The 22,433-nt window shown below is 39.8% G+C and overlaps 1 protein-coding gene across 1 annotated transcript; it reads left to right on the top strand.

Annotated features, from left to right (window-relative positions):
* The first annotated feature begins 251 nt into the window (after window positions 1-251).
* YBX3 (Y-box binding protein 3) lies at window positions 252-21,986 on the top strand. Its single transcript, XM_007958230.2, has 9 exons — window positions 252-504; window positions 4,397-4,460; window positions 5,542-5,575; window positions 8,858-8,947; window positions 10,112-10,234; window positions 12,630-12,836; window positions 19,871-19,968; window positions 21,584-21,761; window positions 21,921-21,986. Exons 1-9 carry the CDS (start codon window positions 252-254, stop codon window positions 21,984-21,986), a joined length of 1,113 nt encoding a protein of 370 aa, XP_007956421.1.
* The last annotated feature ends 447 nt before the right edge of the window (window positions 21,987-22,433 follow it).

Below are 22,433 nucleotides of genomic sequence, written 5' to 3'. Positions count from 1 at the left end.
GCGCCGCCTAGAAAAACTTGTGCGGGGCCATTTTTGGGGCAGTAAGATCCAGCGAGGAGCCCAACAGCGAGGGCGCAGCCCAAGAGCTCGAGCCGCCTCCGCCGCGAGATCCCACCTCGGCCGCCGCCGCCTGCGCCGCGAGATCCCCACCGGCCTCCTGGAGAACGAGCCCCGGCCGCCGCGACCACCAGCCGCGCTAACCGCCGACCAACTGCCACCGGAGGTGCCCGAGTGAGAGCAGAGGAGGCGGCATGAGCGAGGCGGGCGAGGCCACCACCACCACCACCCTCCCGCAGGCTCCGGCGGAGGCGGCCGCCGTGGCCCCCCAGGACCCCGCGCCCAAGAGCCCGGCGGGCAGCGGCGCGTCCCAGGCCGCGGCCCAGGCACCCACCGCCCTTGTCTCAGGAAACGCTGGTGGGGACGCGGCCCCTGCAGCCGCGAACACCGCAGCCACGGCCTCTTCAGTCACCGCCGGCAGCGAAGACGCGGAGAAAAAAGTTCTCGGTGAGTCAGGCCCGGGAGTATAAGGGCGGCTGGAGGTAGGGCGGGCAGGCCGAGCACGTGGGCGCAGCTCCCGCTGGATTTCCCCCCCGGGCGGGAGAGGTTGACAGCCCGGGGTCCGCGGGGACCTCGGGTCCCCAGCGCCAGTGGTCACTGTCTGCTCGCTCTGCTGGCATTCACAGGTAAGCGCACCGCGCCCTGCACCCCTCGCTGCCCGGTGCGCGTCTTCCCTGGTCCTGGGCCAGTAAGTTACCAGCTTAACTTCTGTCACCCAGACAGACACCGTCGCAAAATCCTGTACTAGATAACGTCTGGGAACAGAGAAAAAAGGAGCATGGGTCTGAGAATGGAGAATAGGGTAGAGATGCTTGTGAATGTAGGGGAGAGACACGTGGGCTGGGAGTTAGGAGTCTAGGGTTTAAGAGTGTTTGCTTGGCATTTGAGGAAGGAAAGGATTTTCTGTGGAGAGGAGTGAAGCGTTAGGAGGAGACGGGGAGGGAAATGTGCAAGGCTTTTTGCTGGGAAGGTTCAGGTGTCAGTCTCTGACGCCCTTCCCACATGGGCTTGGGAAAGACGCCATGCTCCTGTCGGCCACATGCCCACAAAGAGGTGTTGCAGTCCTCCCCGGGAAACTTGCATCTGGGTCCCACCTCCTCCTGTCTGCCTCTGTGGCCCCTGCCGCAAAGAACTATTAAGTGTCTACCAATCGTTACTCGTTTTTCTCTTCCTGGACTGTGGGAACGCACGTGGTACAGCAGCTGAAAAAATTTCCTCACAAGTGTGGGCAGGACGTTCAAAACATCTTGCCTTGGGACTTAGTAAGGGAAACAAGAAGGTGAGACGGTCAACTGTGGGGCAGAGCAATAGAAAAGGGTTTCAGTAGTGGTGGTTGTTTTTGCCACGTATTTCAGCCTTCTCTACTCCCTTAAGTAACACTCTGTGTGAGGCCTTGAACAGGCTTACAAAGCATGTGGGTGGTGAGGGTGTGTGCTTATATCATTCACTCTCTTTTAAACAAGAAAGTTAACAGGTGGGTGTAGGATGCTTCAGAAAAAAAATTTCAGTATTTTGGGTGGGGCATGTTTGTCAGATATCTCTGGGTCTTGCCAGCAAATTAAGATGAAGTATAATACGATTCAGTACTCCCAGTTTGAGAAGCCAGGTTTTCCAATGCTTTTGCTTAGGTACTGTCAAACTACGTACTAAATGGAACCTGTGTAGACCAGGAAACAATATAGACCTCTTTGTCCTGCATTTAAGCTGCCTAAAGCTAGTCATACTGTGTTGTGATACTGTTTCCAGCAAGTGTTTCTTAGATTACTTCTATGCAGAATGTCCCAGAAAGACAACCTTGGGTTAGTCAAAGCAGTGTTAAGTTATAATTCTTAATGATGCAAGTTATTTTTGTGTACAGAAACTTTGGCAGTTTTTGTTTTGGTCTTTGTACCCTTCCAGTTTAGGGAAAGCAGGTATCTTTAGTTGAAAGATGAAGAAAACAGATAAAGTTTATTTCCTCAATCACCAACTGCTACACAGCCTCTAGCAGATCTGGCCTTGTAGTCCTTGGTCTTTCCCCTAGAACTCTTACAATCAAAATGGGCAAACTTCATCATGACACTTCAACACTGTTGCCTCTGACATTGTGTTCTGCCATCACCTTTCCTTTGTCAAGCAAACACTTGCATCCCTAAGAGGTGCTACACACAAGTTTTCTGACTGAAATGGAAATCTGTTCTTGGCTTTGCCCATTCTAGTTTTTACAGATGGGTCTTCAGTGTGTAACACATAGGTCAGAGAAAACTATTTAAATGACTGGAACAAAACTTCCTTCTAATGAACTTTAAAATTGGTTGTTGTGGATTTAATTCCTGCCAACCCCATTTATTTTATGAGAGTAGAACTGTGCTCCATAGGGTTCAGTGGCTGATTTTTTGGAAGTAGATTGCTGGGTCTTTTCTTCTGATGCTCTCTGAAGAGTCACACCTCTCACCTTTCTGTTAGCAGCTGAGGGGCTTAACCATTGGCACCACCCAGGGTCTCCTTTAATGACCATTATAGAAGCTTTATGGTCATGGACTTCCCCAGCCGCCTGTCCTTTTGTGTATGTGAGGTGGATTTATGGTTTTAAAGAAGCCATAAGTGTGAGTGAATGTTTGGCCATAAGAAGCTCTTGGAAATATTTATGGAATTAGGATTTTTTTTCAAAAAAATAATCTTCAGCACAGATCGAAATTAGACTTGAAAATCATTTCTTACCTCCCCCTTCCCCATTATTTAGTGTTGTCTTTCTAATCACAATTATCCCTTTGACAGTCCTAGATAGTAACTATATAAAATTAATCATAGCAGTTCCTATCTTTATATTTTCCTAGGCTTCATATTTGGCCAAATGAGAGGAGTCACAAAAAATGTATCATTTGGAATAACGTATGACTTAAAAGCATATAATTTATTCAAAACAGGTTTCTTCTATACACTTTTGGGTCTAAAACATCAAACGTTTTTTTCCTCCTTTGCCCTGCTACTCTAATTAGAATGACCTCAAACTAAAGATTCCAGTGGTTTGATCTTCCCTAATTAGAATTAGAGCTGGAGAATGCTTAGTCAATGTGGGATGAATGACTTTGCTTAGAGACTTTTTTTTTTTTTTTTTTTTTTAAAAAGAGAGCTAAAATACTCCCTAAAGCATTACCAGTGTAGCAAAACTCAGAACTAACCCTGCCCCCACACTGAACAAGTCCTAATTACAGTCTTAGCACTGAATTTACAAAACAGAATTGTATTATTTATGCTTAGACATTATAAACTAAATTTTAGAGAGAGGCTTAATGATAATTGTTACTTTTCCTCCTCTTTTTTTTTTTTTAAAGGTACTATCTCATCAGGCTTCTTTTATTGAGTCTTCATAATTATTTTATGCATTTCCTGAATTTAGACATAGGTATTTTCTAGAGGTATTGAATTCAGCATTCACAGTTGATTCAAGGGACCATATTTGAGATGGTTGAAATAAATATGAGTCTCCAAAGTACAAATAATATGACTGTACTATTTCTTTTGGATTTCTTCTCTTAAAGAATTTTGTTAAAATCTGATGATTTAGAAAGTTGGTCCTGCTCATGACAGAAGTTAGGGACAATAACAAAGTAAAAGAGGAGGATTTTCTAGAAAATGCTGAGTTTGATTCCCACCAACTGCAGAGAGTAGGGTAAACAATGAAACAGAAGCCCAAATTCATCATGTGGTTTGAAAAGGCCTGTTACATCATGTCTCAGGGTGGTAAATACAGAACTGGATTGAGACAGCATCAGTTCTATTATTACCCTTGACTCCTCTCCTAGGCCCCCATTTGGCAACTGGACAGGTTACTTTATGTCTGTGTAGATTGGTTATTAGCAAGAAGCTACTGTGGTAGGAGCCCCTTGGCCTGGTATTTCACAGTGTGAAAATGATGTGTAGTACTTACCTTGTCCATCTACCTACATTCTCCTTCTTTGTGGCCCATCTTTTCCTATTACAAAATTTTTTTGTATTAAAACTTGGAACATTAATCTTAACTTTTTTTTTCTTCAGTGTTTCTCATTTTTTTTTCAACATTTTGCACTTTCCTCAATTTTAATTATTGCAGAATTATATAGATTTATGACCACTCTTTATTTTATGACTTTACTAAAAAGTTTAACAAGGAAGAAAGATTTTACTCTTCTCTGAAACATGTTTCCTTGTGATACCTTGACTTGTTCCACTTTCTTTTCCTGCTATTTTTTGTTTGAAATTAAGCTTTTATGGTTTCCTCAGGTGTTTGGACTTTATATAATGCTATCAAGACCTAAGTGATACAAGATTTATCTCTTTGTAGGTCAGATACTAATTTATCTGCTTAATCCTATTTTAGCCACCAAAGTCCTTGGCACTGTCAAATGGTTCAACGTCAGAAATGGATATGGATTTATAAATCGGTATGTGTGCGTGTGTCTTTACGTGTTTTAAATACATAGGTCATATTACTGGCAGTTAATAGGTCTCTTGCCGTGCTTTATTAAACCTCTTGTATAAATCTTAAGGAATACAATCTACTTCTGTAGTAGTAACACCTCAAAAACCCAAGGAGGGGTTGCAATGAGTCCGATCTGACTCGATGGCAGTGCGTTGTTGTTGTTGTTGTTGTTGTATAAATATTCTCATTTTTAAGCCACTGGTCATTCAGCATTCTTAATTAAAATACCTTTCTAGAATAGTAATAGTTAATGTCATAAAATTTACTCATTAAAGGGAAAAAAATGAGGAGACAAAATACAATCAGGAATGGGGAGGGCTTAAGGATAATTGAGTCCATATCCATGATCTCACAGATGAAGGAATGGGATCTTAGACTGGTTAAGCAACTTTTCTAAGGTCATACAACTAGTGAGTAATTGAGCTGGATCTGTAACCCAGGTCTGGTTCAAGTCCTGTGAAGAAACTAATGTTTTCTTTAAGCCTTGGTAACATCTAACCCTATAGGAATGAGAAACTGCAAACTGTTGGGAGTACTATGAGGTTTTTAGATGATATCGTTTTGTTGTTGTTGTTGTTGTTGTTGGTCCCCCCCTCCCTCACTTCTTAAGAACATTCCTCCAGTTTATTCCTAGTCTGTTTTGGTGCTGGGGGTGGGGGTGGGGCAAAGGGAGGCTGTTTTAAGTTTCAGTGTAAGGAGAGCCTAGTTCACAGCTGTGCCCTGTCCTTTTAAACTGTCTTGCTTTGCTTTTGCTGGGAAGAAAGTCTAGGGCTCTGATTACATACCACGTGATTTAGAGCCATAGGAGAGATGTTTCTCTATGCTGAACCTAAGCACTGTGGTAATGTGTAGGAGTAAGGTGGGTAACATGCAGGATTAAAAGTTTTTAACGAGGATTGATTAGGAGTCTGAAGTGAGTTTAAAGGATAAACAAAAAATGTATGTTGTGTTTTGAGGTCATGGGGTCTAAATGTGTTAAACATCTTTTAAGTTTTTTCCCCATACCAAGTACCTTTACTTGTGAGCTTTTTGTCTTTCAACAGAAATGACACCAAAGAAGATGTATTTGTACATCAGGTAAGAGAAATTGTCGATGTTACATCTGTCCTGTGAAAAGAGGTGTCTGTAATCTGCTGGTGTCCCTTTACCAAAATGAAGTTCTATGAATTATTATTCTGCTCAGTGCTCTTTGTGCTTTTGTTTTGGGAAGATGGCTCAATTCCTCATTTTAGGCTTGGCATCTGCCCCAACATATTAACTGTTTTTAAACAAAGTTTTATTTTTACACTCAAATGAAGTAATTCTCACACTTCAATCTTATTTTTAAAGCCTTTGAGTCTTTAACAGAAGCCTTCTGTTTCTACCTTAGCATCCTATTCTCCTGAGTTTGTGTTTCCTCCTTTGCGTTAGACTGGAAACTGTCTGGCTTTTGCCTGGGTGGGTATTGGTGATTGTTGTTTCTGTTAGCTGCTGTTGAGTCAGGCTTTGACTCATGGCAACTCAGTACTACATCATCCCTATGATTGGTTGGGGACCAAACTGTGGGATCCATAGGGTTTTCACTGGCTGATTTTTTCGGAAGGAGTTTCTGGTCTGTCTTAGTCTAGAAACTCTGAACCCTGTTCAGCATCATAGTACAATGCAAGCTTCCACTGACAGATGGGTGGGGGCTACGCATGAAGTGCATTGGCTGGAAATCAGACTCAAGTCTCCCACATTGAAGATGAGAATTTTTCCACTAAACCCCCATTACTCTTGGGTATTGGTTCAAACTCCTCTATTGGAACAGCATAACTTGAAGTAAATAGCACAGGGAGCTCTGGTGGCATAGTGCCTAAGGCATTTGACTGCTCACCAGAAGGCTGGCTGTTCAAACCCACCAGCCACTCCTCGGAAGGAAGACTGAGTAACCTACTTCTGTAGAGATACCGCCTCGGAAGCTGGGGTTGCTGTGAGTTGTTTTCGAGTTGATGGCAGTGACAGCATAGATGAGCTGAGAAAGATAATCATGTGAAAACTCCTGTTAAAATGAGACATGGTTGTTAGCACATGTCCAGATCAGAAGGCTCATATTTCCTTACATTTGAAATAAATATAGGAAAAGGTGAATGGGTAAGATAAGAACAATGGTAGGCTTCTTTACTATAGATATCTTACTCTTTCTTTACATTATTTAATTAGTCTGAGATGTTATTTATTCTATTATTATAAATCCTGGACTTGTTTAAGGAGCCTTGGGAATGTAGTGGTTAAAGCACTCAGCTGTTGAATGGTCGCTGGTTCAAACCCACCAGCTACTCTGGGTGAAAGATCTATCAGTCTGTCTCCGTAAAGATTTACAGCCTTGGAAATTCTATGGGGCAGTTCTGTTCTGTCCTATAGGATAGCTATGAATTGGAATCAACTTAATGGTAATGCATTGTTTTGTTTTGTTTTGGACTTGTTTACAAAATAGGTTAAAAGAAGGACTACCTAGTATTACTACTATTTTTATATATTTAGTTGCTAATGAATTGTCTGCAATATGTGTATAGCTCTTAGCATATCACACCAAGCGCATTGACCTGCACAACCCTGTCAAGCATCTGGTTCTCTGTGCTTTTGTTTAAGCTTCTGTTTAAGTTTGTGTGTGTGTGTGTTAGGATGGTGTTATCTAAGAATAAACTCTCTAGCTGTAGTTTCTATTATTTATATTTCTACTTGACTGGACATATTTCATTTGTACCTAATTTGAGTAGTTTTTTGCCCAGATAGAGTGACTTTTTAAATGTTACAACAGACTGGGGGGAAAAAAAGTGTTGGTTAAAATACCTGGAGTTGAATATACCTTTTTTGACAACTCTATACTTGGTGACTACTAGAGTAAAGGACCTCATGAGTTTCTGTTCTGGTGGCCAGCTTTATTAGCCTGTAAGTATATGACCTGATTCCAGCCCCATGAGGTTGTGTGGTGAGTCACTCCAATGTGTTGAGGCCTGCCCTGTTGAACAGGAAACAGGGAAGGAGTCGGCAGGGAGGGGCTGTTTTTGGAATGGCTGAATGCTCATGCTGCGTGCACATATATCCTGTCCTGAACTGGCTTTTTTCTCTGTGGGTGAGGTCTCTGCCCTATTGGCTCATTTTTTTTTTTTTTTTCCTCCTCCTTCCTACTCAGAGAAGGGGAAGGGCTAGATTACACATGTCTAATCGTCTTATAAAATAAGGTTGACCTAATTCCATAGAAACTAAAGTCCCCTTTAACTGTTTAGAGATACCGGTCAAAGAAATGGAAATTAATTGCAGGAATTGTTTTCTCCCTTGCATTAACTGGAAAAAAGAAGAGGCCTGTTCATAAGCAGATATTTAGGTGGATACTTTTAATGCAGACTAGCATCTTCATTAACCTTTAAGTGTATTATCAGGAAACATGTATGGATGAGTTGACACATAAATAGTGTAGTGGGGAAAATACTGAATAAATATCATATATAGTACAGCAATAGTAATTTCTTCCCACCATAGTAGTAGCTAAGGATCCCTGGTGGTGCAGTGGTTAAGCACTTGGCTGATAACTGAAAGTCCAGTGGTTTGAACCCACCAGCCGCTCTGTGGTAGAAAAGACTCTATGATCTGCTTCCATAAAGATTACAACCTTGGCAACCCCTCGGGGCATTTCTGTTCTGTCCTGTAGGATCGCCAGGAGGCAGAACTGACTCCGTGGTACACAAAAACAACATCATAGTAATACCTCTCACTTTTGTAACCTCAGATAAATCATGTAACTGTCAACCTCATGTTTCATCATCCATAAAATTGAGGCATGGGGCAGATTTTCACTAATATGTCTTGATTCCCAAAGTAATTATATAGGTTGTACCAGAAGTATTTAGACCCTTAGCATCTTTTCATTCTTTCAGTCTGTTTTTCATCATGGCTCCCCACACTTTTAATTCCTTTTCTGGTCAGCAGTTTCTCTTGTGTACAGAGACCTCAGTTCCTCACAGGTGTGTTTGTGAGTGTGTGTGATGTTTTCCTGTCTCCCTCCTACCCCGTCTCCTGCTGATGGATCTGCACTCTGACTCTCAGAAGCTTAAAGGTTTGATGTAATTGATATATCCAATATCATGACTAAGTGATCAGGTTATAAAGAAACTGTAATAACTATACACTGTTTATCCTACCTACCACGGTGGCTTTTAAAGAATAGCATGAGTCAGGAAAGTAATGTGGAATATAGTGTTTTGTTTTGTTACTTTGGAGGCTTACATTATTACAGAGTAAAAATAGATTGAAGTTTCCTCAGGTTCACTCTTGAGAGCAATAAAATAAGTGACCATTGTTGACATATACTTCATTTAAAATTTTCTGTTCCCGTGACAGACTGCCATCAAAAAGAATAATCCACGGAAATATCTGCGCAGTGTAGGAGATGGAGAAACTGTAGAGTTTGATGTGGTTGAAGGAGAGAAGGTGAGAGCGAAGCGTGGTTGGGTTTTTTCTCATTCATTTTGTAGCAAAGTGGGCTGGCACATGGCTTTGTTGCACAATAAATGGTCTTAGCTCCTTATGAATTCACATTATTTTGGACTCCTGTCAACTACTGTGCATGTGCTGATTCTATGCACGTGTGCACACACACACAGACACATACACCACACTCCTTATTCCATATATTCTGGGATTCTTAAACTGTTCTTTCTTAAAGGAAAAACCATTTAACTAACTTCATTTGCTATAGTAAGTTGAATGGATGCCTTTACCAATGTGATTCCAAGGGGATCTTGCAAATCTCTTGGAGTTTCAGATAACCCCCCAGGAAATGGCTGGCCTGTTGTGATCTGTGATATTCCACGTAAATCTTACAATTTTGTTTTGCCAGGTTAATTTTATCTCTAGGTGTGTTAGAACTTAAGGTTTTACATATTGATTCAAAATGGGAAGTATAGTCTTGAATCTTGCGTGTCCCAAATTTTTTATATCTTTTGCAGCATTCTTTTACACTATTTGTCCATATGAGAATTAGAACTATACCTCTGTTTCTGAGACTTACTTTCTGGTGTGCAGTCCCTTGTGACTCATAGCAACTTTTAGGAAGGCACTACAAAGTAACTACATAATGTCAAAACCCTGTGTGTTACTAAAGCAAGTGTCCTTTCTTCCTGTTGCTGCCCAGATGGGAGAAGTTTGACTCTCAGTTAGTCATCACTGGACAAAGCCACAAGAGTGATTTTCTTGGTACCTCTTAGCGTAAAATGGATTTCCCCATTTTCTAAGAAGATAGCAGTATTTCAGTTCTTTACCGTTGAGGCATAATCTTTGTAGTCTAACAATTCTTATACTTTTATATTTATTGGCCTGTGCTCTTTAAAGAGTTACAGACTGCTCTTGAATTTATCTAATCACTTAAAAAAGCAAGGTTTAGGTTATGTAAACAAACTAGAAACTGTGTACATTTAAATTAGAACATTAAATACTTTGCTCACCTTTTTAGAACTCGGGTGCATTTTTGAGGTCACGACAAGAATCCTTTGTGCATTCTGCCAGTCTTACACTCTGGCAATTTAAGGCTATTTTTTTGGTTTAGTTTGTCTTCTTTTAAATTTCTAGGCCATCATTGTTTATTCTCTTTCTCAGGGTGCAGAAGCAGCCAATGTGACTGGCCCCGATGGAGTTCCTGTGGAAGGGAGCCGGTATGCTGCTGATCGTCGCCGTTACCGACGTGGCTACTATGGCAGACGCCGTGGACCTCCCCGTAATGTATGTTGTCTCTGCTGCTAAGCAGTGATTGAACATCTTTTACATCTACAGTTTAATGTGTGTGTGTGTGTGTGTGTGTCTGTCTGTCTGTCTGTATTTCAGGGGAAATATGTTCAGTGCCAGAATTTATCCATGGCCACTGGTCTAACTGCTTTGAAAACTTGCCATTCAAAAGTTGTATCAGTTAGATTGTATTTGACCACAAGGACAGGACGTTTAATTCTCTCGTAACCAGATGGCTTAATGAGGATCAGCAATGCCAAGGTAGTCAAAAAGACTTGCTCTTCATTTGGCTCTTTTATCTGGCCAGAACTTAGTCATATGGCAGTCATTGGCAAAGGGGAATGTAATTTCTTGGCTTAAACTTAGCCATTCATCCTTTGGGGCTCTAGGAAAATCAGTTTAGTAAGAAATAATGGAAAATAGCTCTTGAATAGACAATAATCAGTGCTGGCCAGTGAAGTAGTACATGATTTACCTTGATTAAGTAGCTAGTTAGCTCCAAATTTTCCACTCTTTTAAAGTAAAGAAATAATAAGTAATTCTGGAATTTTAGTTTAGATTGTGTTAAATTTAGATGAAAGGGTTTATAAGTAAGTCTGGCTAGAACTTCTTTAGGGGATTAAAATTAGGAGTCTTTTCAAGGCACCCAAGATGACCCCAAATGACTTGTAGTCATGAGGAGGACCCTCTTAAGATTTGCATCAGTTTTTGATGTTTCTAGAGTTAGTACCTGGGAGCTCTGGTAGTATAGTGCCTAAGGCACTTGCCTGCTAACCAGAAGGCTGGCGGTTCAAACCCATCAGCCACTCCTCGGAAGGAAGGTTGGGCAATCTACTTCCATAGTGATACTGCCTCAGAAACCCAAGGAGGGGTCACCATGAGTTGGGACCTACTCGACGGCACATAACAACAACAACAGAGTTAGTACCTGAGATTGGCATCAGAGAATAAAACACGTGATGCTTTGTGATCACAGGATTTCAAAAACTTGAAAAATCTCTCCAGAATAAAATATCTGCAGATTGACAATGACTTATGCCTTTATTTTCATGGTCTTGTCTTTTTGCTTGCCTAATAGCTTTTCTTTTTTAGTCACCTTCACATCCTGCCCAAATTGATATTTATTAGATACCTCAGGCTATCTCATTTATCTGCTTTCGTCTTTTACTCACCCTTGTGTTTTCCTTTATCCTATTAGATTATAGAAAGGAGCCCTGGTGGCACGGTGGTTAAGCACTCGGCTGCTAACTGAAAGGTTGGCAGTTCGAACCCACCAGCTGTTCTATAGGAGGAAAGACCTAATGATCTGGTCCTGCAAACATTTTAGCCTAGGAGACACTATGGGGCAGTGCTGCCCTGCCCAGTACGGTTGAGTTGGAATCAACTTGATGACAACGGGTTTTTTTTTTGTTTATTTGATTACGATCTAAGCTTTGGGGGGTGGGGATAGGAGTGGGAGTAGGAATGAGCTACTATAGTATAACATTTACTATATCATGTTAATTCATTCAGGCTCATCAGATTGACAGAGCTCTAGCTGTGATTATTTTGATTCTAGTTTAATTCAGAAGTAAAAGTGGGAAAAACCTTGAATGAAAAATTTTCTTTTAAAGTCTTTGCTTCACTCAGAGACCTGGAAATTATGAAGTTATACATGCAAAAGATACTTAGAAATAAAATTGTTCAATCTCTGAAATTATACTTAAATGAAGATTTTCTGTTACGATGTCTTTAAGTCCTCATGGCTTATTGGGTATGTTTCAAGAGCGTACTTGGAGGTGGTGCCCTTATAATAATAAGGCTTTATAAATATTGGCTTTATAAAACTTAGATATAGAAAAGCCTAAAGGGGAAAGCAGTTTATACTGTCTCACACTTAATATTTTGGTGAACATTATACAAATATCTTTACATAATTGGCTATCATACCTCATATTAATAGGGTGTGTGAAGAGTAGAATGGTGACATTTTCTGAAATTAAAACCTATTGATAACCACAAAATATTCTGACTTGGCCCCAGTGAATGGCAAATGTTGGGAGACATGCTGGACAGAACTAAATATTACAAACCCTGTAAATATTCTTTGGGTGGTTCGCCAACTGATATTTACCAGTGCTAATTAAAGGAGTATTAAATTCATAATAGGTTGATTGCTCTTGCTTTTCTGCTTCTTGGTATTTTATCTGCACTGATCTACTTCAGTCTTAATGTAGTTTATCCCAGCTGATCAATCACATGATAATCTGGGTTAAATGCATTTTGTGTAATTAAAGGGATTATTCATTTTGGGACATGTTTCTGGTTTTTGGTGATACTCATCCTGAATGGTATTCTTTGGTTCTTCCCTTGCTGAAACTTCTTCTGAATCTCTGTTTCTTTGCTTCGCTAGTACGCTGGGGAGGAGGAGGAGGAAGGGAGCGGCAGCAGTGAAGGATTTGACCCCCCTGCCACTGACGGGCAGTTCTTTGGGGCCCGGAGTCAGCTGCGCCGCCCCCAGTATCGCCCTCAGTACCGGCAGCGGCGGTTCCCGCCTTACCACGTGGGACAGACCTTTGACCGTCGCTCTCGGGTCTTTCCCCATCCCAACAGAATGCAGGTAAAATTGCACCTGAGACTTCTCTTCAGCAGTCCTCACCCCTGGTCCTTCCTCTGCCTCTTCTTCCTCCTCCTCCTCCACCACCAGCTGCCGGGATTAGAACTTTGCTTGTGGCTTCCAGATGCTACAAAAGTTGAGGCAAGGCCTTTAGCCTACTTTTTCTGAGGAATCAGTCCACTAACATTTTTCTAAAGATACTACTACATGAGCCTTACCTACTGGTAGATAGGGTGAAGGTCCTCTTTTATAATAGAATAAAAGTAACAAGCTAAAGAGACAGATGGGATGTTAAAAAGAGTTTGGACTCTAAAACCAGATCGGCCTGAATTTGAATCCTGTCTCTGCTATTTATTTCTCTGAGGTTTTGAGAAAAACCAAGCTTAAGAGAGAGTTATTTGTCCATCCATTAAATGTGGGTAATAGTGCCTGTATCACAGGGTTATGAGTATTGAATGAAATGTAAACAGTTTAGCCTAATGCCTTTGACAGAGATAATATTTATAAAGTACTTAGTTTAGATGAAATGGTGGTTTTTCATTGAGAAAAACTTAATAAAAATGGAGATTGTTGGTTATACAATTCTCCTCTTTTACTGTAAAATATTGTAGCTGCAGCTGACATGAATTGATCTATGATTAATAAACATTATGCCAACTTTGCAGTTCCCAGGAAACTTGGAAAACTAGAGATAGGTTATCATTTTTGTTATCACTGGCTACAACTTTTTTCCTTCTCCTTAGTGTGCTTGGGTTTTTTTTTTTTTTTAAAGACTAAATGTTTTGACTGAACATTATGTTCAGTTCTGTACTTTGCTACCCTTCTATCCCATCATGCATGACTATGTTCTTTTTATGTTGTTCTTGTTTTCCCCTTCCACTCTTCAACAGCTGCTCCTGACAAATGTGCTAAAAATAACAAGTAGACCTTCGTATATGGAGGGATTGGGTACATGAGACATAGTAGGTTTCTTTAGGTCAGCACTCTGCTTGTAAGGAATGAGGACAGGAAGAGTCCATGAGGCTGTAATGTACATTTATTGTAGTGAGTTCTTAGTGCCTTCCTGAAGTAATCGTTCTCAGTGTGGAGCATATGCGTGTGTATCATATTTGCTGAGAGCGCAATGGTGTGCTCTTTTCCACATCTTTTGAAATAAAGATATATTCCACTTGAGGAATAGAAGGTTCAGAGCATCAGGGCAAAGTAATTTGCAGAAACTGGTTGAAACTAATTTTGAAAACGTATGTTTATTCTCGTAAATGAAACACATTTAGGTTTTTTTGTTTTTGTTTTTGTTTTTAATGCAAGTGGAATTTCTTACCCATTTGATGTCTAAGAGAAAAGCTATCAACTTCAACAGTGGATTCTTAGATTCTTTTTTTGTTGCATACTCCTTTTGGGTGTTCAGTGACTTAAGTCTGTTAAAGCAAATCAATAGCATGAAATGAAAGTTCGTAAAATTTTGTTCCATAAAACAAGGCTACTTTAAGGTTATTGGTATAATGGCTTAAAAGTATAGGTGGATCTTCAGGGTGAGAAAAATGAAGGATGTCAAATAGAAAAATCATTGGCACTATTTTTTATTATATACAACACTATGGAATTTATTGACACATCGGGCAAATGGTAGTATACAGGCCAATGGTACTTACGTAATGTACTAAGAACATAAGACAGCATGATATATCAGTGACTGAATGATTCCCATCTTTAAAGAGGTAGTTAGTAGTTCTGCATATTTGAAAACTAAGTAGAATTGGTTAATGAGCTACTGTCAATGACTTGGAACTTTTGAGAAGAGAATTATATGATGGAGGGAAGAGAGCAGCATTGCATTGTGTGGCAACTACCAAGTGGTAGGAATTTAAAATCAGTTATTCAATCTTCCTAACAGCCTTTACGAAGTTGGCAGTAGTTTCCATGTTTATACTGTTGTTGGTTTTACAGATGAACAGATTGGAGTATTTAAAAATAAATAGCTCAGGATTAAATGAGCATGAAGTGATATGATGGAGCTTCATTTAAACTTTGGCTCCAAATCCATGTTCTTCATATTCTGTCACTGGATAGTAGATTCCCATCCTTCATATGTGCAAATTTAATGTCAGTATTTTTTTCCTTGTGAATCAAAGTCTCTGAGGAAGGAATAGGAGAACTTGTTCAAGGAACTAAAGGGAGGCTCATGTGGTTGGTATAGCGTGAGCTAAGTGAGAAAAGGGCAGAAGGGGAGACTAAGGTGATAGCTTACAGCAGTTCAGGCATGCCTGGTAGACTGTGGTCAGGACATTTGGCCTATTCTAAATGTGATGAGAAACCAGTGAAAAGATCTTTACTGCATAAAAACATTTAAAAGCCCATTTTAACTGTTCTATAGAGATTAGATCACAGGATACCACTAGAAGTCAGGAGACCAGCCACTGTCATTTTTTGGTGGAGAGATGGTTGTGGCTTGGATTAGAGTGCTAGCAATGGAAAATGTGTGAATTGGTCAGATTTGGGAGATGTTTAAATGTAGAGCTGACAGCATTGTGTACTGATGGAGTGAATGTGGGTGTGAGAGAGAAGTAAACCATAGCTGTAATGTTACTAGACTGAAGAAGAATTGGGTTTAAAGGGTGAGGTGGAATTATATAGAGGTCTTTTTGCACTATTAAATAGGCAGAAAAATCAAATAGAAGAGAGTAAAAAAGTTGCTGGACAAAGTGTAGATAGGGTGAGTGGCAAAGTCCTCAGGGCTCCATAAGTGATATTTGAGATTGAAATGAAGCCTGGGAGGGAGTCACTCAGGTATCTGGAAAAGGGATGAATAGCAAGGGAAGGAAGGGCAAGTATAAAAGCCAGAGGGGTCTGACGGAGACAAATGCAACTGTGGATATAATTCTGGAGTCATAGAAACATGATAGGTGAAAGTATAGTGTAGCATGAGATTGAAAATAAAATGAATGTGGGTAGAAAAAAGGATCTAGTAAGGGAAAGTTAGAAGGAGCAGTCAGGGAGAATATTTCAAGAAGGAAATACTGTTGATACGTGGAGGAAGCTAAGCTGAGAATAGAGTATTGGATTTGATAACTTGTAGGTTGGTGGGTATTTCATGGACAAAGTATCATTAGAAAGAATTCAAAAGAAAACAAGAGCAGAGACAGCATATGCCCCTTTGAGAGACTTCTGGAGGTGATGCTGGTAGTGGTGGCTTTTCTTCGGTATGTATGTTGTAAAAAAAAAAAAAAAAAAAAAACTCAGAAAATGGGGTGGTCGGTGAAGGAGGATATGGGTTAAGATAAGGTTTTTGTTTGATTTGGTTAGGTTTTTCCAACAGGTGAGTTCTCCCTGGTCTCACTTTCCTCTTCCCTCACCAGCAACTTACTCCTAAAGCCATTAGGTAGGACAGATCAATGTAGGTATCTGTACAGGGCAAGGGGTGATAGGAGAGATGGGAGATTGGTTGCATAGTTGTTGTTATTTGCCATCAAGTCTGTTCTGACTCATATAACCCTGTGTATGACAGAACGAAACACTGCCCGGTCCTGAGCCATCCTCACAATTGTTGATATGCTTGAGCTCATCGTTGCAGCCACTGTGTCAGTCCATCTCACTGAAGGTCTTCCCCTTTTTTGCTGACTCTACCAAGCACAACATCCTTTTGCAGGGACTGGTCTCTTCTAATAACATGAACAAAGTACTAGAAATGAAGACTGTTCTTGCTTCAAAGGATCATTCTGGCTGCTCTTGCTCCAAGATAGATTTGTTTGTTCTTCTGGCTATCCATGATAAACAGGTAGTTATCTTAAAGATAATGAAAGCTGGGTTTCTTATTATTGGAGAGGGAAAATACAAAACTAGAAGGAATTCTAAGAGCCTGTGTTGTTGGATTAGAATTGAAACTATTAATGAGAACTTAGTTATGTGTATCTACTTCTATAGCTGTATCTTTAAATATATGTATACATACAGACATATATGTGTACGCACACATGCATATATGTATATATATTATTAGTGTGAGTTTGTGTATATGTATGCATGTGTGTGTGTATATATATATATATATATATATATATATATGTTGTTATGTGCCATTGAGTGGGACCCGACTCATAGCGACCCCCCTTGGGTTTCTGAGGCAATATCACTACAGAAGTAGATTGCCCCATCTTCCTTATGTATTGTAAAACTCACTGCCATCCAGTCAGATCCAGCTCATAGCGACCCCTCCTTGGGTTCCAAGGTGGTATCTCTATGGAAGTAGATTGCCCAGTCTTCCAAGGAATGGCTGGTGGGTAGAAACATAACTATTAAAACTTCACTAAGAATCTTTTGGAGATATACACATTGACATACATATGTAATTTATAGTTTGTGCATGTGTGTACATATGTGGATATTCCTAACTTGTGTCTACTGAAAAGGTTTGAAAGCAATAGCACCATAATATCATTGAGCACACTTGTTCCTGTTGTTGTTATTAGTTGCCATTAAGTACATTCTGACTCATGGTGCCCCAAGTGTGCAGAGGAAGTACTGTTCCATAAAGTTTTCAAGTCTGTGACCTTTCAAAGCAGATGGCCAGGCCTGTCTTCTGAGATGGCTCTGAGTGGACTCAAACTATGAACCTTTCAGCTAGTGGTCCTGCACTTAAACCATTTGTGCACCTCCTTTGGTTTCTATAAGGAGCTCCAGTGGTATAGTTGTTAAATCATTCAACTGCTAAGGCCGGTGGTTTGAACCCACCAGCCACTCCATGGGAGGAAGATGAGGCAGTCTGCTTCCGTAAAGATTTACAGCCTTGGAAACCCTATGGAGCAATTCTACTCTGTCCTAAAGGGTCTCTGTGAGTCAGAAGTGACTCGATGGCAGTGGGTTTGATTTCTGTATCTCATTCTGTGATATAAGGAAGCTCCTTTGGAGAAATGACTGATTCCAGAGCTGGGACAGGGAAAGTACAATATGATCCTGGAACATCTTGTTGTGCCAGAAAGCAAAGGAGTACTCAAAGAATGTTGGAGACAAGTCAAAAGGACATGAGCCAGCTTGCAAGGTTTCCATTAGCTAGTAATGATAGTAACAGATTATAACCCATTGAATAAAACAGAAAAACATGAGTCCATACAGATATAAATGAATATGCTAAAAATTTGATGTAGAATGAGATATTTACATATTTTAAAATTGCTTCCTCACAAAGCACTAATTAATTACAAAGAGGAGGGGAAAAAAGTAAACTTGAGGAGCCTGGCAGATACTACCATGGCCACTTTTCCAAGGGAACATTGTCACTAATAGTAAAAACTGAAACCATATGCTACCTGGCAGGATGCAGTGAGAGGAAGGCAGTGCCACTTCTGAGATTTCTCCACCAAAGATATATAATCTGAACCTAATCCTGAAGAAATCTCAAACAAACCCAAAGTGAAGGATATTTTACAAAATAGCTGGCCTGTAATCTCTAGTAGCGTCAAGGCCGTGAAAACCAAGTAAAGATTGAAGCACTCTTCCAGACAAAGAGACACAACAACTAAATTCAATGCCTGATTCCCAGTGGGAACCTTTTGTTGAAAAGGGCATTAAGACAGCTAGTGAAACTTGAATGAGGTTTCAGGATTAGAGTCAATGCTTTTAACTTTTCTGTTAAAAAATTAAGAAAAAAAAAAGTGGTATTTCAACATGCTTACATGTTTCCATAGAAATAATGGTGTAGAGAGGGAAAATTTTTATAGTGAAGGTGAGAAGAGGGGATAGCTACAGTGCCCTGGTGGTCAAGGAGAACACAGATGGAGCAGTTGGCTTTGAAGAGGAGCATGTACCACTCATCCAGTGTAATGGAAGCAACAAGAAAATTTATACAAATGCAGAAAGGCTGGCAGAGTTGACAAGGGGAAAATGTAGATGATTCTTTTCTGGTATCTTCTACAGGCATACCTCAAGGGATTGCAGGCGGGTTCACTCCCAGACCACCACAATAAAGTGAATATCGTAATAAAGCGATTCATGAATTTTTTTCTTTCCCAGTGCATGCAAAAGTTAATGTTTACTCTTTACTGTGGTCTATTAAATATATAACAGCATTGTGAAAAAGTTTGAAGTATTGTGAGAATTACAAAAAATGTGACCCAGAGACACGAAGTGAGCATATGGTATTGGAAAAGTGCTGCTGAAAGACTTTGATGCAAGGTTGTCACAAACTTAATTTATTAAAAACACAGTAGCTGTGAAGTGCAATATTAAGAGGCATGCTTGTATTTCCTTAGTGAAATAGGAAAGACAATATTCAGCTGTGAGGAGGAGGAAGTGATGCCGATTTTGAAAAAAGGAAAAGAAGTTTGAGTTATGGTAGTATTGTAAAGAATTTCAGAGATTGTTGATGGGTATTTTGTTTGTTAGCTGTTCTAATTTTGGGAAGTTCTACGTTAAATTAGTTTAGTTTTCCCAGTCTAAAATGGATTTGTTATCAAGGAGAGATATAATGTATTTTTAAAAATGTTATTCTTGAATAATTAATGGAAGGTGACAAAAGGAGTAAATTGTGAAAGGAAGAAATCAGAGGTGAAGGTGTGGTTAGCATTGAGATGCAAAGCTTCAGAGCCAAGAGCAGAAGACCCTTTGAATGTAGATATTATTAATAGTAGTCAGAGGATAATGATTTGTAGAATTGGAAGGTTGAAGTTTAAAAAAATTGAAAAGATCTTATTGCTCAAATGTATAACATTGCATTTCCTGTTATAAAATAGACTTTCTTTCAAGAGATGAATGGAACAGTTTAAATTTCAAAATGTTAATATTATGACATAAAATTTGGTACTCTGGGATAAGGCAAAAGATTGTTGCACTGTGACTGAGTTTTTCTTCCTTTCCTGTCTTCCACAAAGGCGATAATAAATAGTTTACAGTAGTTATACCTGAGAGTATCCACCTTTGTAATGAAACCTTTTACTTTCAGGTTTTTTCTTTTTCTTTTAAATGCAGAATGCGTCTGTGTGCTCTGTATCTCTACCCTCTAGCATGACACACTCATTTTTAGCTTTCTTCTTTCCCTCTTCTAGGCTGGTGAGATTGGAGAGATGAAGGATGGAGTCCCAGAGGGAGCACAACTTCAAGGGCCAGTTCATCGAAATCCAACTTACCGCCCAAGGTACCGTAGGTATGTAGCATTTTCCACCAACTAAGACTGGTTGAGGGACTTGTGAGTGACAGTAAGATAAATCAGGGTATTTTGTGTCTGTTTTGTGAATTTATTATACACTTAGAAGATGTGGCTGCTTTTGTTACACGCTGGAGTTTTCTCGGATTCTTGAGTATATGTTTTCAGAATTTTTAGTCATCTCTGTGCCAGAGTGCTAATTGTAGTGTGTAACTTTCACATGATATTAACTAATACGTAATACTTTTTAAATTGAATAAAATAGAAAGTTAATTGTTTGGGAATTCAAAGGTGCTGGTACAAATGGAGGAAGAATTGAATGCCAGAGAATTTGGGCATAGAATATTCTGCTAACAGAGGCAGTCTAACAGAGGGGTTAAATCAGGCTGTGAACCAAGTTGCCTTCATTTAAATTCCTGCTCTGCAATTTAGTAGCTACATGTGCATGGGCAAGTTCCTGGACTCTAAGTCTTAGTCATCAGGTCTATAAAATGGATATTAAGACATTGTATATAACTGTTGTTAGGATTAAATGCACTTATGTGTCAGAAATAATTAGTATGGTGCTTCATATAGAAAACCCCCAATAAATATTGGACATCATTACTACCAGTGATGTTAATGTTAGTGAAGGAAGAAGTTATTTTATTTGTGTTTTATCCCTTACAAAAACTGAGAATTGAGTTACATTGCTTAAGGTCCTTTTTGCACATTTTATATTTTAAGGCTGTTTTTCCTTTTACCCTGTCTTCAAGTGTCACCTTTTTCATGAATGATGTTTATACTACCCTGATATTTATCAATGTAGGTTTATTGAAAGGAAAATAAATATAATGTTTTGATAAAGGCTTTGTAACAGTCTACTACCTCCTTTTCCTCATAAAATTTATTGCCATTTTCAACATGATCTCTCTAGTTACTAATTACTAAGGACTTTCAAAATAAGCATTTCATAAAAGTGTTTTATTGAAACAGAAAGGAGTCAGTGCTATCTGTGACTCCCAGCTCTATCAATGCCTGGCTGTGTGTCCTTGGGAAAGTAATGTCTGACTTATAAAAGCAACTTATAAAAGCAACGTCTGACTTATAACTTATAAAAGCAACAGTTCCCTATGAGTCAGCCAAATACATACCTTCTTTAAACCTCTTGGTTTTCTCAATATAAACCTAACTCACAGGATTGCCATTGATTAGATTAAATATTTAATACAAGAACATACCTACCAAAAGGCCCTGGTACATAGTTGAAAATGGTGTTTTCCTTCCCTATTTAATTCCTGTAATCCCCACTGAAGTCTGTCATAGAGAACAGATATAAGACTACAACGTTTTAGTTTCTCCCCCCATCCTTAGTGGCTATCAGAGTGCCTGGTGGCAGCATAGTATGTGCTCAGCACGTATTTGTGTACTGCAAATACGTATTCAAACAAAGGGGGGAAATTATATGAAATAAGGTTCTTTACAATGTATATATTAGCTCTATTGGCCTGTGAATAATTTAGCGATTAGGGCTGATCAGTGGACTTACTGTCTTTAAAAAGAAAGAAAATATTCTCTTCCTGAGGCCCCTGTCCTATTGCACTGGTTCTCTTTTGTTTTGTGTTCTCTGCTGTAGGGGACCTCCTCGCCCACGACCTGCCCCAGCTGTTGGAGAGGTCGAAGATAAAGAGAATCAACAAGCAGCCAATGGTCCAAACCAGCCATCTGCTCGCCGTGGATACCGGCGTCCGTACAACTACCGGCGCCGCCCCCGTCCTCCTAACCCTAATGCTCCTTCACAAGATGGCAAAGAGGTAAGTAAATTCAGTCAGTCAGAGCGGATATGGCCAAGTCATCTCCATCACGTCAAACTAGCAGTTTGAAGAATCGTTTTATAATCTGATAATTTGACACTTAGATAAAAAAAAAAAAAAATTGCATTTTTGGTTTGTGGTTTTGTTTTGTCTTTTTAGACCAAGGCAGGTGAAGCACCAACTGAGAACCCTGCTCCGGCCACCGAGCAGAGCAGTGCTGAGTAGTAACACCTGGCTCCCCAGGCACCTTCAACATCTGCAGGTAAGAGCTCCGGCTCCACAGTGTGCATTTGCTATTTCATTTTAAATACCATTGATTTTTCAACATGAGTACTGTAATAAAATAGAAGATCAGTCCAAAGTAGCTCTTCAGTTCATCTGTGCAAGCCCCTTATCTGCTTTGGGATTCTATGAAGAAAAGCCATATTGGTGGTTACATATCTTTGGACTCAACCTTATTTTCTAGGCTTTGGGGGCATATATATTCAATGTTGATAGTCAAATTCTCTTCTAGACAGGAAGTTTTTAACTACTACCACTTAGGAAAACGTTTATGACACCTGGTGGCCAATTGATAATTTTAAAAACCATTGTCATTGAGTCGTTTCCAACTCCTAGCGACTCTGTAGGACAAAGCAGAACTGCCTCATACGGTTTCCAAGGCTGTAAATC

Source organism: Orycteropus afer, unplaced genomic scaffold (genome assembly GCF_000298275.1).
Source record: "Orycteropus afer afer isolate SDZICR_OR568_19922 unplaced genomic scaffold, OryAfe1.0 scaffold00887, whole genome shotgun sequence".
NCBI classification, from domain to species: Eukaryota; Metazoa; Chordata; class Mammalia; order Tubulidentata; family Orycteropodidae; genus Orycteropus; species Orycteropus afer.
This window is presented reverse-complemented; position numbering and strand designations above follow the sequence as displayed.